Below are 13,992 nucleotides of genomic sequence, written 5' to 3'. Positions count from 1 at the left end.
TGCAGGGCAGCGAGCAGAGCGCAGGGGCGCGCAGGTGGGCAGCAGGGGCTGCGGTGAAAAGCTCGGCCTAGAGGGCTGCAGGAGCAGGCGGGCTAGCAAGGGGCTAGGTGCTGCGGCAGTTTTGAGGAGAAGAATTTCTTTTCAGGTTTTTGGGTTTTTAACTATTGTGGTTTAGGGCTCGTGCTGATAACGTGTTTAAGTAAAATAGATTTGAGAGAGAATTGTAGAGAGAGATGTGTGTATTATTATTGAGAATAGGAGCCCTATATATAGGGATTACAAAGTGCTAGTTCTAATGTTACAAGGAATACCAATCCGTGTAGGATTGAGAAATCTAGAACCTTCTCTCCTATTGCTACTCCTAGTTTGATAAGGCACACTAAGTCGATTTTCCTTCAACAGACAGATTCTTTGAACTATTTGAATGATCTTGAATTGACATGCTTTTTTAACTTCAACCATGCAACAGGACCCCTTTGACTATTTCTGTTTTGAATAATTGAATTGCAGCTACTATTCTAGTAAATGTGCAGCTTCTATTTATCTCCTAGTGATAGGAGCATTTTAAAGTGGTATTTTAATAGTTAATTCCTCACATTTTGCTTAGTTAATTCCTTAACGAATCGATTTTTAACTCAATTTCTATTTTCTTAGGTACATTGGAGTAAATGATGGTGAAATGAGCATTAGGTCCACACTTACCTATAAATGGTGGAGAAAAATGGAAATGTACTAAAATGTCAATTTTACACATTTTCCTACTCCGGCTAGGAGAAACCAAGCCAAGCAAGGAAGAAGGAGCGGCCGCCTGACCAAATGAACTCTAAATGAGCTGACACTTTCCAGATCCATTCTAGACATCCTAAGGATCATTTCTTATGAAGAGTGCCAGAGCTAGTTTTGAGTGGAAGGCCTTCAAACAGTCAGCCCAATTTCCTGCAGAAGCAAAACTGGAAAACTGGACCCGTAAGGAGTCCAGCAGAGATTCTGGCCCAAAGGCATGGAAATAAATTCTGAAATTTTACCAAAATGATCTACACTTATGGTAGATCATTTCATATGAATAAGTCACGAGCCAAATCTGAAGTCCTGTTGGAGAAATAATTGAAGGAATAAAGGGGTAGAAACTGATCTAAAAACAGCTCAACACCACATGTTCAAGTTTCCTACCCACATGAAGAAAGCTAGATGCTTTTCTCTTTTTCCTTGGATATATTTTTCTGCTCCAATAGATCATCATCACTTCCATACTTCTGCACCTTCATGCCTTGCTTTCATTTCATCATTACTCCATCTTTTCCATATTTTACAAACCACTTTCATTATTTTTCTTCCATTTATCATTTCACTCTTCTTTTTCTTCCCTATATAAACACCTTCTCCTCTCACTCTAACAACATTCCTTCATCCATTCCATCTTCTTTGTCTCTCCATTTCCTTTCCATTTTCCTTTCCAACATCCTCTAGGGCAAGCCACGAAGTTCAAGCAAGGCCAAGGAAGAGAAGAACCAAGCCGTGAGCATCATCATCCATCCTCCACCTTTGAAGCTTGCTTTCGAGTCTCAAAGGATTCAACGTTATTCACCCATCTTCATCTTCCATCCACGGTGTAATTCGACCTCTACTTTGTAACCTTTGCTTTGTATTTCGTTGGTTTTGCCTTAGTTGACATATATGTTTGAACAATTGTTAATTTCTGGAATTTTATGATTAATTGAGAATTTTCAGATTCATATATTGTGATTCAAGAGTTGCTTATGTGGGTTTGTTTAATTAAATTTGCATTATGGATAACTTTTGTATTTTAATCTTATGTGGTTGCAAACACTTAGGGTTTCGATATAATTGGTGCTAGGTTTAAGAACATGAAATCGACTTTTCGTTTTGTGTAAACTTGAATCAAAGTAGTAAAGGTTTTGTACAAAGATCGAATTTAATTAAAGAGAATTGCAATTAGGTGGACTTTTCCATACTAAGTTGTACACTTGAGTTGATAGCCTTTCTCTATGTGTAATGCGTTAAACATGACATGATTGACTAGCTTTCTAGGGTTTGATTGCATGTTTGATAGGATTAATCTAGGTGCTTTCGCTTAGGTTAATTAGCATTGAAAAGTAAAAAATGGGAATTCATTTGCTTTCGAATGTTTCACATGATCAACTCCTTTCTCATGACTTAGATGAACAATATTAGGGTTTGAATCAATTTTAATCATAAGTTTCGGTTTTGATCTTTGTTCTCTCATTCCATTCGTTTAATTATGTTTATGTGTTTTATTTGGTTTCTTAACTTAGTTTATTTTCGAATCCAAAATCCAAAATTCCCCCTTTTTCGTAAATATGTTTATACTTGTGAATATCTTTGTGATTATATTACTTTGTTTTAATTTTAATTGTTTAATTGTTTGACAATGACAGGTGTACCCTCAATCCCCGGAATAGAACGATCCCTACTTGCTTATACTACTAATGATATTTTTAGGGTTAAATTATGCGCTTGCTTTGAGCGTATCACCTAGCTTCCTAGCTTCCTCATGATCCATGATTCCAGTAGATGTTGTCAACACAATGTATTCAAACTGCAAATGTATACTCCATTTATACGCAAAAACTCAAAAGGTATATTGCAACAACCAAGGCAATTGAAAACGTATCAACTGGGCAAGTAGTATTTAACATATACAACACTTGGTGACCTAACATCGGTGAGTTAACAAGGGTAGACATGTCTTGATGGAAGAAAAGTAGCAGTCAGCCTTCAGTCTCCTTGACACCAACATCAAAGCATGCAAGGACTGATAACCATGCGAGTCTTTCTTCATACCTGGTTGTTAAGAAGAAGCTTAATACATAGCTCTACACATAAGTCTCATGCTTAACTAGAGATGATTATTGAGATGCGAAACATAATGACAAGCATAATGGCAGTGCAACACCAGATCATACCAGCTCAAGAATACAACACAAGTCTCATACACATTCATCATGTTAGCCGGAGGAGAAATATGAATCAGACACCTCTGCTCACTATACCGGCTTTAATTATACAAATGACCCAAAAAGTCACAAAAATGCTTGAGCAGACTATTAGATAAATGAGCAACATCAAATCCCAGAAAACATAATCAATGCTACAGTTTCAAGAGAACAAAGGGGGGCATAAACCCTCTGCAGCCAATTAAAACATTTCAAACATGAACACTCCCCAAAATACAAGAAACTCTGTTTGATTAGTGAAAAAAATGAAGGCCAATTGAGTTCTCAATCGTAAAAAAATACCCACAAATATAAGATCAAGAAAGTTCATCACTGAAATTAAGAGAAACGTTTTACCAATAAAACAACGAATTGTGGTAAAAAGTGGTAATTTAGTTGTATTAAGTTTTAATACTTAACTATTACAAGTTTTCGAAACCACTTTACTAATAAAACAACGAATGGTTGCTATAATGGTAAAACTTCATATATTTAAGTAAATTTGCGGTGAGTCCTTTGCAGTGTAATAAGGTTGTCTATTTTGTAACTATTGTCGTTTTAGAGTTATTTACTTATTTAACAATATTTTTTTCTAGATTTTACAGCAATTGAGGTCCAAAGTAATAAACAAGGTTGTATTTGTGGTAATTCTTCAATATTATAAGTTTAAGAACCATTTGACCGGTGAGACAACGAATTGTTGTAGAAGTAGTAATCAAGCTCTTACTTGTGGTAATTTTTTATATTACAAGTTTGAGAACCATTTTACTAATTTGTCAACGAATTGCTGTCAAAGTGGTAAAACTTTATGTATATATGGTAAACGAGGCACGAGTCCTTACTTGTGTATTAAAGTCCTATATTTTGTAATTTAATACTTTTCTTGTGTAAATCTCATCATCCATGAGATAATTACTAGTTTGACAATGCATTTTACTATAAATTACAACAATTGAGGTATAACGTTGTAATTATGGTTGCTTTCATGATAATTACTTGAAATATGATCCTAGTTACAAAAAAAAAAAAAAATCACTTTACCACTGCTAGAACAAATGCTTTGTTTATATGGTAAATAATCATATTAGACCTAAAACTTTTCAAGTCCTTATTCTTGTAATCCAGTTGTTCTTTTTGTAACTAGAGTCCTTTCTTTTGTAATTATAGCATCGATGAGACATTTTACAACAAACAACCACATTGGACATATTTAGTGATAATTATAGTTGTAATCAAAGTAATTGCTACATTTACGATCTTCATTACAAGTTTTGAAACAATTTACGTATAAAACAATAAATGAGTACTTAGTATGGTAAATTTTTTTTTTTTAAGTACACATGTCAAATTATAAGTGGATAACCTGATGACCAGGTTTCACTAACTAATTTAATTTAATATATATATTTATTAAAAAGTTGATGTATGACAAACATCAACACACCTTAGACTTCCCCATATATATATATGTTCATTTTATATTGCATGATTGTTTTTCTATTCAAATTGTTTTAGGTTTTTTATTTTGAGGATATTTGAACTTTTTTTTTTTTTTGGGCTTAGAACTTCATTCAATATAATGCGGAGAGAAGTACTGCAATTGTAAGTTGATTAGTTCTCTTTTTGGCATCAAATAGTACTAATGGTTAGTAAGTTAATATGGGATATATATGTTCATTTTATATTGCATGACTGTTTCTCTTTTCAAATTGTTTTAGGTTTTTTATTTTGGGGATATTTGAACCTTTTTTTTTTTTTTGGGGGGGGGGGGGGGGGGGGGGGGCGGCCTTAGAGTAAATTCACTCGTTGTCAAAAAATGTTAAGGTCGAAAAGTCAAGGTGTCGACCAATCAAGAAACTGTTCACTGTCACTGGACATGAGTTTCTACCCGTTCTGTTTCTTGACCAGTGAGTTTTACTGTTCATTGAAAAAAATTTTAATTGGAAAATTGAAATAGATTTGATATAAAAAGATGGTAATAATGTCATAATTGTGATTGTTATAGCTTTTCGAATCGATTTTATTTTCGAAACGAACGTTATTTAGGGGGGTCTCGAAAATTGACTTTTTATACATACATAATTGGAAAAACTTCCTTCATGAAATTTATAGAGATCGTCGATACGAGTTCGTGTATGTGTGGAACGCAAAAATCGGAGTTAGTATGAATTAGTTATGAATTTTTGAAAATTTTCTACAAATTGCAAAAATTTATGGTCCTTTTTCATAAGGACAGATTTTTCCTCTTTTCTTCACTTTCACCCCTGAAACTCTCTCTTCTCTCTCCTTCGCGTCTCCTCAAACCAAACCCGTCGGGTCCCGACCGACCCAACCAGAGTTTTTCGGCACCGTCGTGCGTCCTTCGGCAGGGACCCGGGCCATACGGGCTCACCTCGGCTCGCTCGTCCTCCCCACGGTGGTGCCTCACCTCACCACGCAGCCCAGAAGGAGATCGAAGGCCTCCCACAGCCGTGCGACATGACCCGGCCAGAATTCCAGTTTTCTAACATCCTCTCGGGGGCAGACGCGGTCTGCTCGCTTGCGCTTCCTCATTTGTCCGTGTCCTCCACGCTTCCTCTCCTCCTCGTCTCTCTCTGCATGTCCGTGGCTGACGTCAGCCACGTTTTCTTCTGGGCCGAGCTGGCAGTCGGCGAGCCTAGGTGAGGAAATATGTCAAGGCTTTGCCTTTTTTCTTGGCCTCGGTCAAGGAAAGCCAAACCTTGGCTGGGCAAGATTGGGCCGGTGGAGGGATGACTATCCCCTTGCCCGGTCAACACATCATCAATCCTTGCTGGTGCCCGGTCAAAACTACACCGGTGGAGTTGCTCTTAGAACTCCATTCAATATAATGCGGAGAGAAGTACTGCAATTGTAAGTTGATTCGTTTTCTTTTTGGCATCAAATAGTACTAATGGTTAGTAAGTTAATATGGGGTTGACCACTCTTTCAGGTTCACTGCACAATATAATTCCATGATTCAACTTGTTCACATTTACGATTTTAGGTCCGTCTTCAAGGACCATTATAATAAAGTAATCTAGAGTTCACATTCAAAACTAATTGGCAATAGATTGAGTGACCCAAACCCTTATAAACCTATAGACAAGGTCCCCATTTTTCTCATGTGGGATTGATACTCTCAACACATTAATCAAACTAAATTCGAAATGCTTTAACCATTTGGTTATGTTTACATGCAACCATTTCTATAAATTGGCTGATGGAGTGGCCTAAACTCTTATAAACCTATAGGCAAAGTCTCATTTTTCCTCTGTGAGATATATATATTCTCAACACTTCCTCGCACATGTGACGAATTTTCAAGTCATACACGTGGACAATTTTGAGTGACGTGGAGCCCGTGTGGCTGTGAAGCATGCACATGTGGGATAACATGCTATGATACTATGATAAAGTAATCTTGGGTTCGCATCCAAAACCAATTAGCATTAATGGATGAAATGAACCAAACCCTCATAAACCCATAAGCAAAGTTATATTTTTCTAATGTAGGAGTTATATTTATATACATTCTCAACGTACTATAGCAATTAACAACAGCTAGAGGTGGAACCTGTTGCTAAAAACATCAAAATAAGAAGTTAAACTATAGGTGATAAGCTTTGTAATAGATTTTGGGTATGCGATAAGTGTAAATGTACTTTGCCATGGTGCTACTTTCTTCTTTTCCTTAACCAAGTTAGAGAAGAGAGAGAGAAACGAAGAGTTTGATTCATTGTTGAAGAGAAATGACGCCTAAGTTAGAGGAAGTAGCTATATATACTAGCAGCACCATGGCAAAGTGAGTTTGAATTAGCAGCCACAATACACCAAAATTCGACTACAACTTCTCGGTTAACAGTGTTATATGTAACACTGATGCAACAACGTTGGAAGCCCCTAATATAAATAAGTTGTATGTAAAATTTAACTTTGCTGGAACTAACTTCATGCAGGATTTTGTTGGTATCGGTGGCGTGATACATAATGAGCAAGGTCAGGTGTTTGGCGGACTGGAGATCCCATACGCGGGAGAAGTGAAGTCCAAACACTAAAAACACAAGCTCTGCTACAAGGATTATAAAGCTTTGAGATTTTTTGCAAGTTGAAGTGGAAGGAGATGCTCTAGGAATTATAAAAACCTTGCAAACTAATGCTGCATATCCATGTGCAGAAGAGATCATTATGGATGAGATGAAATCTGTAAGTGCAGATTTTGAGCATTGTAGTTGGACTTTTATTCTTCATTTTTGTAATAGTGTTCATGGTACGCACGGTCTGACCCTAAATGCTTTATTGCAATGGATTAGTGGAGCACCTCCTTGGCTGAATAACTTAGTTCTTCAAGATAGTTCAGTCACTTGTGTCTTTAGTTTTGCTCATTTAGTACACTGCTGGATTATAGCAACTATTTTCAGTAGTTGAAAATTGAACTGCAATAAGCTAAGCATTGTTATATTTAATGAGACCACCATACAGGCACCTGAAAGTTTGTGAAAGACATTTATAAGAGCTTTCTCTTGACATATCCCAAAAAAAAAAAAAAATGCCACACTTCAAATTCTTCAATTATAGAAGTCTCTCTCTCTCAACCACAACCACACGTATACCAATATCTTCATATAAATTGAAGCCTGAAAATAATAGAGAAATGGAAGGATACAATATTATTCATCCCACTCCCAGAGTCCCAGCTGCAAATCAATCTCAAAATATGAAGTCACATGATTTACTATAATTGCTGCCAAAAAAAAAAAAACACTTAAAATGGATTAAAGTATATAAGAGGAAGAGGACAAACAAAAACAGACCTGTCATCAAATTACATCAAATTGTTCTTTTTCTTTGGTCTGGTAGATACACCAAATTAACTATTCTGCTTCCTCCAATTCCAATTGAGCTGCTCTGGCATCATTAGTCCAGGAGCTAATAAGAGAAGAACATCTTGTGCTAGTAATTTGCAGTATTCATCATGGCCACTATGCTTGTCCAACCACCAATCCCGGCTTTCCATGCTAACATTCCTCCAATGCTCAGAACCACAAACATGGTGATAACTCCCACTTCACCCTCAACCACTCATCAAAAAACTCAAAGCTTAAGATTTGGTGAGTGTCCACCTGGGTTTAGGCGCATTTACAGAGTCAAAGTTGCAGAACAAACCTCTGGCCTAGTTGGGGATGAGACACCCACCCAGATTAAAACTGAGCTTCACCAGGCACTCCAAGGTATGTGTTCATATTCATTTCCATTCCAGCTTAGTCCAACATCTATACCTTTACTTTGATGAACAATTTGAAATTAAAACTGACATGGTTTGCTACTGATTGTACTTCCAAGGTATTAATAGAGGGATATTTGGAGTCCCATCTGCAAAGAAATCTGAGATTGAAGGTCTGGTTAAGCAGCTGGAGTCTCAGAATCCAACTCCAGATCCTACTGTGAATTTAGAAAAGGTATATTCCCTCTTTGATCCTTCAAGTTGTCTCGTGACTGGTAGTTATGAGTTTTATTTGGGAAAGTTTGATACTTTTTCTATAATTGGAAGGTGGGTGGCTGCTGGAAACTTGTGTATAGCACAATTACAATTTTAGGCTCAAGAAGAACAAAGCTGGGATTGAGGGACTTCATCTCATTGGGAGATTTCTACCAGAATATTGATATTGCTAAGGTAAAAAGATCTCTGATCAAATGTTGAAAACTTTCTTGAAATAATTAAGCCTTTGGATATCAAATTTGCCAGTATACAAATTATATTCTATATTCCCATGAACTGTGTGGTGATTTGGTTTGTGTTTTACAACTGGGCATTTGGTGCATGATATGGCAAAACGGAGGGCAATGCAGTCAATGTGATCAAGTTCGATGTGAGAGGATTGAATCTCTTTAATGGACGGCTAACAATTGTGGCCTCCTTCAAGAAAGCATCCAAATCAGTTAAAGCACTTGATATACCTTTTTGCTCACCTATGTAACATTTCTTTACTTTTTAGTTAGATTACTGCTACAAGTTCTAAAAGGTTTCTATTTACAATTTTTACAGAGAGTTGACATCAGCTATGACAACTCTACAATCACTCCGGTTCAGGTATTTGACATTATATGTGGCATGCATATCAGATAATTGGTATATCCTTTTTGAAACTTGAATCTTCTGCTCTCTGCTGGTTTTTGCTTTACGTTTTAATTCTAGCCGTGCATTATGAAGAGCTTTCTAAGCAAAAGAATAGTGAGATCATAATAGTTTTGAGTGTGTGTGGAACATTGTTTTGAACTTTTGATTTGTAAACACGGCTACGAGTGAAAAAGCATAACGAAGCACAGAGAGTCCATTTTTGAGTTGAGGAAGAGAGAACCATCATGGAAGTGTGTACACACAGGACCAGTATAATAGGGTGTAGTTTGGCTCTAATTATTTGTTTTTTTTTTCTTTGGAAATGCAACAGTTGATGAATGTGTTTCGGAAAAATTATGATATTCTGCTTGGAATCTTCAATCCAGACGGTTGGCTCGAGATCACGTATCCTAAATCGACCTGGTATTTTTATTCTCTGCAGACTGTGTTTTGTTTTTCCTCAATTGAATCACTACAGATATGTTGATGATACCATGAGGATAGGAAGGGATGACAAAGGCAATATCTTCATATTAGAGAGATCAGAAGAAAATTTGATTTAAGACTTAAGGTTTACTTAACTGTTATACACTTCAAGGCCGATTTCCATCATTATTGGATGTTACATTCATTGCTGCAGTAGACAGTTTTTCCAAGTATAAGTGAAATCATAGAGTTATTTCAACAAGCATCTTTTGCTGAGAAGTAATGAAGGTTCACAAGCAATATGTGCTTTTATGAGGAATGACTTGGTTTCATATGTATGAAAAATCATGCTCTTGAGTCTAAATATGCTAGCAGCCCTTCTATAAGAAAGTAGAAGATGGAAAACGAAGGATATTGACTCCTTGCTATCCTCGATTCTTATTATAAAGACTTCAAAGCCACACAGTAATTGGTGGTGTTTGCACCAGATATGTTGCAGGCTATATCTGCACTACATGTTTTAGTTAATACTTAATGTGCATAGTGCACAACATCTCTAGGGGTTTCTCATGCCTGGAGCAGAACGAGGAGGGTTAGTGAGGAAGTAGACAACTTCCCTCATCGTAGGTCTTGCAGAGCTGTGATTCTCGACGCACATCATTGCTATTTGGAACACGTGCTCAACACCTGCCAATGGGAATCCACTGAGCCTGGAGTCCACAACTGCAAGTACAGATGATACGTCGGATGGCTGACGGATTTGTGATGTGGTTTTCCTTACCCAACTTACTAAGTTCACAGCTTCTTCAACTAGTTCGACCACTGGTGTCCTCCCTGTTACTAGTTCCAGTAGAACCACACCAAAGCTGTACACATCGATTTTCTCATCCACTTTCATTGTGCGACCGTACTCTGTTCGATCATACCATCACAACAAACACGGGCAAAGTTATTCAACATTGTAATTGAATCCTTAAATGGTTCGTTTATTACTTTTTATCATTTTCAAAAAGAGTAGGATGACTGATGACTTTATGGTAGCGGTTGTGACATTAGCCTAGATAAATGAGATTACGCACCTGGGGCAATATAACCAAACGTACCAGCAAACGAAGACATGCAATCTGTTGGTCCTTGAAAGTACTTGGCAAGCCCGAAATCAGCAATACGAGCTTCAAAATTAGAGTCCAGCAAGATGTTATCGGACTTTACATCCCTGTGTATAATCAAAGGTGAGCAAGCATGGTGGAGATAACACAATCCCATTGCAGCTTCCACGGCAATCTTGTATCTCATTTCCCACTCCAAATGCTCTCCATTAGACCCATGCAACAGTTGTCGCAAGCTACCATTAGGCATGTACTCGTACAACAACAAATTCGTGTCCTTGTTCGACATGTACCCCAACAGCCGCACTATATTCCGGTGCCTGATTTGTCCCAATGTGTTAATTTCAGCCGAAAATCCCTGATCCCTCCTCAATCGTTTGATGGCGACATCACCGTTTGGCATTGTCCCTTGGTAGACATCTCCAGCACCGCCCCTGCCAATAATGTTCTGTGCGTTTAGACACTGGAGAACGTCCTCTATGTTGAGATCCAGCTGTACTTGGAAAACTGTGAGGTTCCAAGAGCTACATTTCTGAATCTTTCTCTTCCTATAAACCCTGATAAGGACATATATGAGAAGCAGCATGAGTAGCAAAGTTAGCAGAGCTCCAGTGAGTCCAGCGATGATGACTTTATAGGAGCTGTGCGAAGACAGGTGTGGATTTCCTTCAAAAGAAGCGTTAACCGCTAAAAACTGACCACCTGTTGGGATCCTACCAATGAAATTGTTATAGGAGAGATCCAAAGTTTTGAGGCTCGCCATGTATGTGAATTCCACAGGTATTGGACCTGTTAGCTTGTTCCTAGAGAAATTAAGCAACTCAATTACTTTCAGTTTGCCTATCCCTCTTGGGATTTCCCCAACAAAATTGTTTTGACTGAAATCTAGGGACGTTAGAGAGGAACGACCAGAGATAGAAGCTGGAATTTCACCACCAAAATTGTTGGTCCTGATGTTGAGTTCCGCTAGCCACGGTAAATTGAAGATTTCCTCTGGTACTTGCCCGGTGAATCTGTTCATTTCCAGCTCAAGATATCGTAAATGGTGAAGATTTCCAATGGCGGATGGGATTCTTCCAGAAATTTGATTATTAGAAAGCGTGAGGGTTTCGAGCCAGGCACCAGACATCTGCATCGGGAGTTCTCCGGACAAGTAATTATCAGCCAGCTCAATTATGTTCACATCAGGTAGGCTGAAGATTCCAGCAGGAATAGTCCCGTTGAGTGTGTTATTCATCAATCTGATATTGACTAGCGACTTGCACCGGCCCAATTCCTCCGGAATCGGCCCAAAAAAGTGATTATCCCTCAGATCTAATTCCCACAATCTCCCTCCTCTGCACAAATCGCGAGGAATCAAGCCGGTAAGGTGGTTTCCGCTTACATCGAGGTCTTTGAACCTTCCATTCCGGCCAAGACTCTCCGGTAGAGCAAATGTGAAGTTGTTCTCCGAAACTAGAAGCGCCTCCAGATGAGGAAGATCACCGATGAAGTTGGGTATCTGGCCGTAGAGATTGTTCCCATACAGACTGAGAAGGCTAAGGTTCTTGAGCTTTGAGAAGCTCTCTGGTAATTCACCGGTCAGTTTGTTAACAGAGAGGTCCAAACTCGTAAGGCTTGCCATACCCGAAAGTTCTGGAGGTATCGGGCCGTAGAGATTGTTCCTAGACAGTGTGAGAAGGCTAAGGTTCTTGAGCTCTGAGAAACTCTTTGGTATTTCTCCGGTGAGTTCGTTAATAGAGAGATCCAAAGCCGTCAGACTCACCATACCTGAAAGTTCTGGAGGTATATAACCACTGAAAAGGTTATTCTGTAAAAACAACACGCGTAAGTTCTTCAAAAAGCCTAGACTGATCGGAATCGTGCCGTTGAGGTTACAGCTGGCCATGTCAAGCACTTGCAACGACTCCATCGTTCCCAACTCAGGAAGTCCACCGTCGAATTTGTTGTAGACCCCAACATGCAATTCCTTGAGATTCTTCAACCGGGCCAAGCTGGAAGGGAACTTTCCGGTGAGCCCGAAACCGTTGAGGCCCAACTATTCTAAGCTTTGAATCATTGAATAATTTCCGGGAATTTCTCCGGTGAATTGGTTACCGCCAAGATCTAGATGTTTGAGCTTTTTGAGATTAACGAGCTGATCTACCGGAAGTGGACCAGTGAAGTCGTTATTATAGGCGTCGAGAACCTCAAGCTCTGTCATTCTTAGTGTCATTTCTCCGGGAAATCTTCCTCCAAAGAAGTTGTTGGAGATGTTCAAGAGCCTTAAAGAAGTCAGGTTGCCGATCTCCCGGGGAAGGCTCCCTCTTAATAAGCTGTTGTCGGCAAGGGTGAGGTTGACGAGGTTGTTCAGAAGCCCAATCTCCGCGGGAACCGAGCCAAACAGATGCAAACTGGAAACGTTAAGAGCAACAACTCGTGACTGGTGGTCACATGAAACTCCAGAGAAGGAGCAGTAGTTGTGGGAAGAGCGCTCCCAGTCGTCTAGCCCTGAACCTTGGGGTCCAATCATGGCTTTCTTGAGTATCAATAGTGTGTCAAGGTCACTACCGCAGAAACAACATTGTGGAAGCAAAAGGAAAATGAAAGAAATGTGGAGGAGATTATGCCAAAAACCGGAGCGTACCACCATCTTTTTGTTCAGCAGCAGAGTCCGGTAATAATTTGACAGAAATGAGAAGACAATTAAGAAAGATCCAGACTTTTATAAGTGGAGAGAAAAAGTGGAATGATGAAAAGCAAATTTTAATTTCAAACATAATGAAACAGCAAATTCACAATACTCATTAGTGGAGACAGAACAGAAAACTTTTGAACAAATTGTTAAACCTTGATTCAAATACAAAAATCTGATGTTGTCATGTTTCTCATGGTTTTGTATGTGTTTGCTGTATAAAACGTTCTAGTACTTGAGGATTTATTTTTATGTATTCTACATTGGTTGCATTAGCTACTCTTCTGCAATGTTATAGTTCAGAGTTGAAAATTCTGTATACATTTGCTTTCATGACTATGATGGTTTTGGTTGATTTGGGGAGACTCTGGAGTGTTTCATTTACTTGAGTCCAAGTCTTGTCCGATATCTTTGAAGTTAAAATTGGAATTTGCATCTTGTGTTTACATATGGAATAAAATTGATAGAAGTCGGTCTTTATTGGTAAACAATGGGAGTTTCCTTCATATGAGCTAGGATGGCTAAGATAAAGTCCTGCCGTAAGTTCCATAATTAACTGTTCACTATTGCATGAGATGAAGATGAATAGGACCTGTTTTCACTTGGCTTCATATCAAGCGTTTTAATGGCTTCATATCACCTGTCCGACTTTTCTCAATCGATCCTTTATTTCTTCTTGAAAAGGCTGCATAA

General features: G+C 38.4%; 1 protein-coding gene and 1 pseudogene across 1 annotated transcript; one reads left to right on the top strand and one right to left on the bottom strand.

Moving 5' to 3' along the window:
- The first annotated feature begins 7,783 nt into the window (after positions 1 to 7,783).
- LOC133724489 (fibrillin-5, chloroplastic) lies at positions 7,784 to 9,778 on the top strand. Its single transcript, XM_062151243.1, has 7 exons — positions 7,784 to 8,203; positions 8,316 to 8,431; positions 8,524 to 8,646; positions 8,813 to 8,911; positions 9,019 to 9,063; positions 9,422 to 9,495; positions 9,569 to 9,778. Exons 1-7 carry the CDS (start codon positions 7,948 to 7,950, stop codon positions 9,651 to 9,653), a joined length of 798 nt encoding a protein of 265 aa, XP_062007227.1. The 5' UTR covers positions 7,784 to 7,947; the 3' UTR covers positions 9,654 to 9,778.
- On the bottom strand, positions 9,748 to 13,621 carry LOC133724488 (receptor protein kinase CLAVATA1-like; annotated as a pseudogene).
- Between the last annotated feature and the right edge of the window lie 371 nt (positions 13,622 to 13,992).

Source organism: Rosa rugosa, chromosome 1, assembly GCF_958449725.1.
Source record: "Rosa rugosa chromosome 1, drRosRugo1.1, whole genome shotgun sequence".
Lineage (NCBI taxonomy): Eukaryota > Viridiplantae > Streptophyta > Magnoliopsida > Rosales > Rosaceae > Rosa > Rosa rugosa.
Note: the sequence above shows the minus strand (reverse complement) of the source record. Positions and strands in the feature narration are given on the sequence as shown.

What these genes read in the sequence shown, in the direction of transcription:
- LOC133724489 (XM_062151243.1), top strand. Translation starts at nt 7,948, where the DNA reads ATGGCCACTATGCTTGTCCAACCACCAATCCCGGCTTTCCATGCTAAC. An exon ending in GCTTCACCAGGCACTCCAAG is followed by an intron (nt 8,204 to 8,315) that starts GTATGTGTTCAT and finishes TGTACTTCCAAG; the next exon opens with GTATTAATAGAGGGATATTT. An exon ending in GACGGTTGGCTCGAGATCAC is followed by an intron (nt 9,496 to 9,568) that starts GTATCCTAAATC and finishes GAATCACTACAG; the next exon opens with ATATGTTGATGATACCATGA.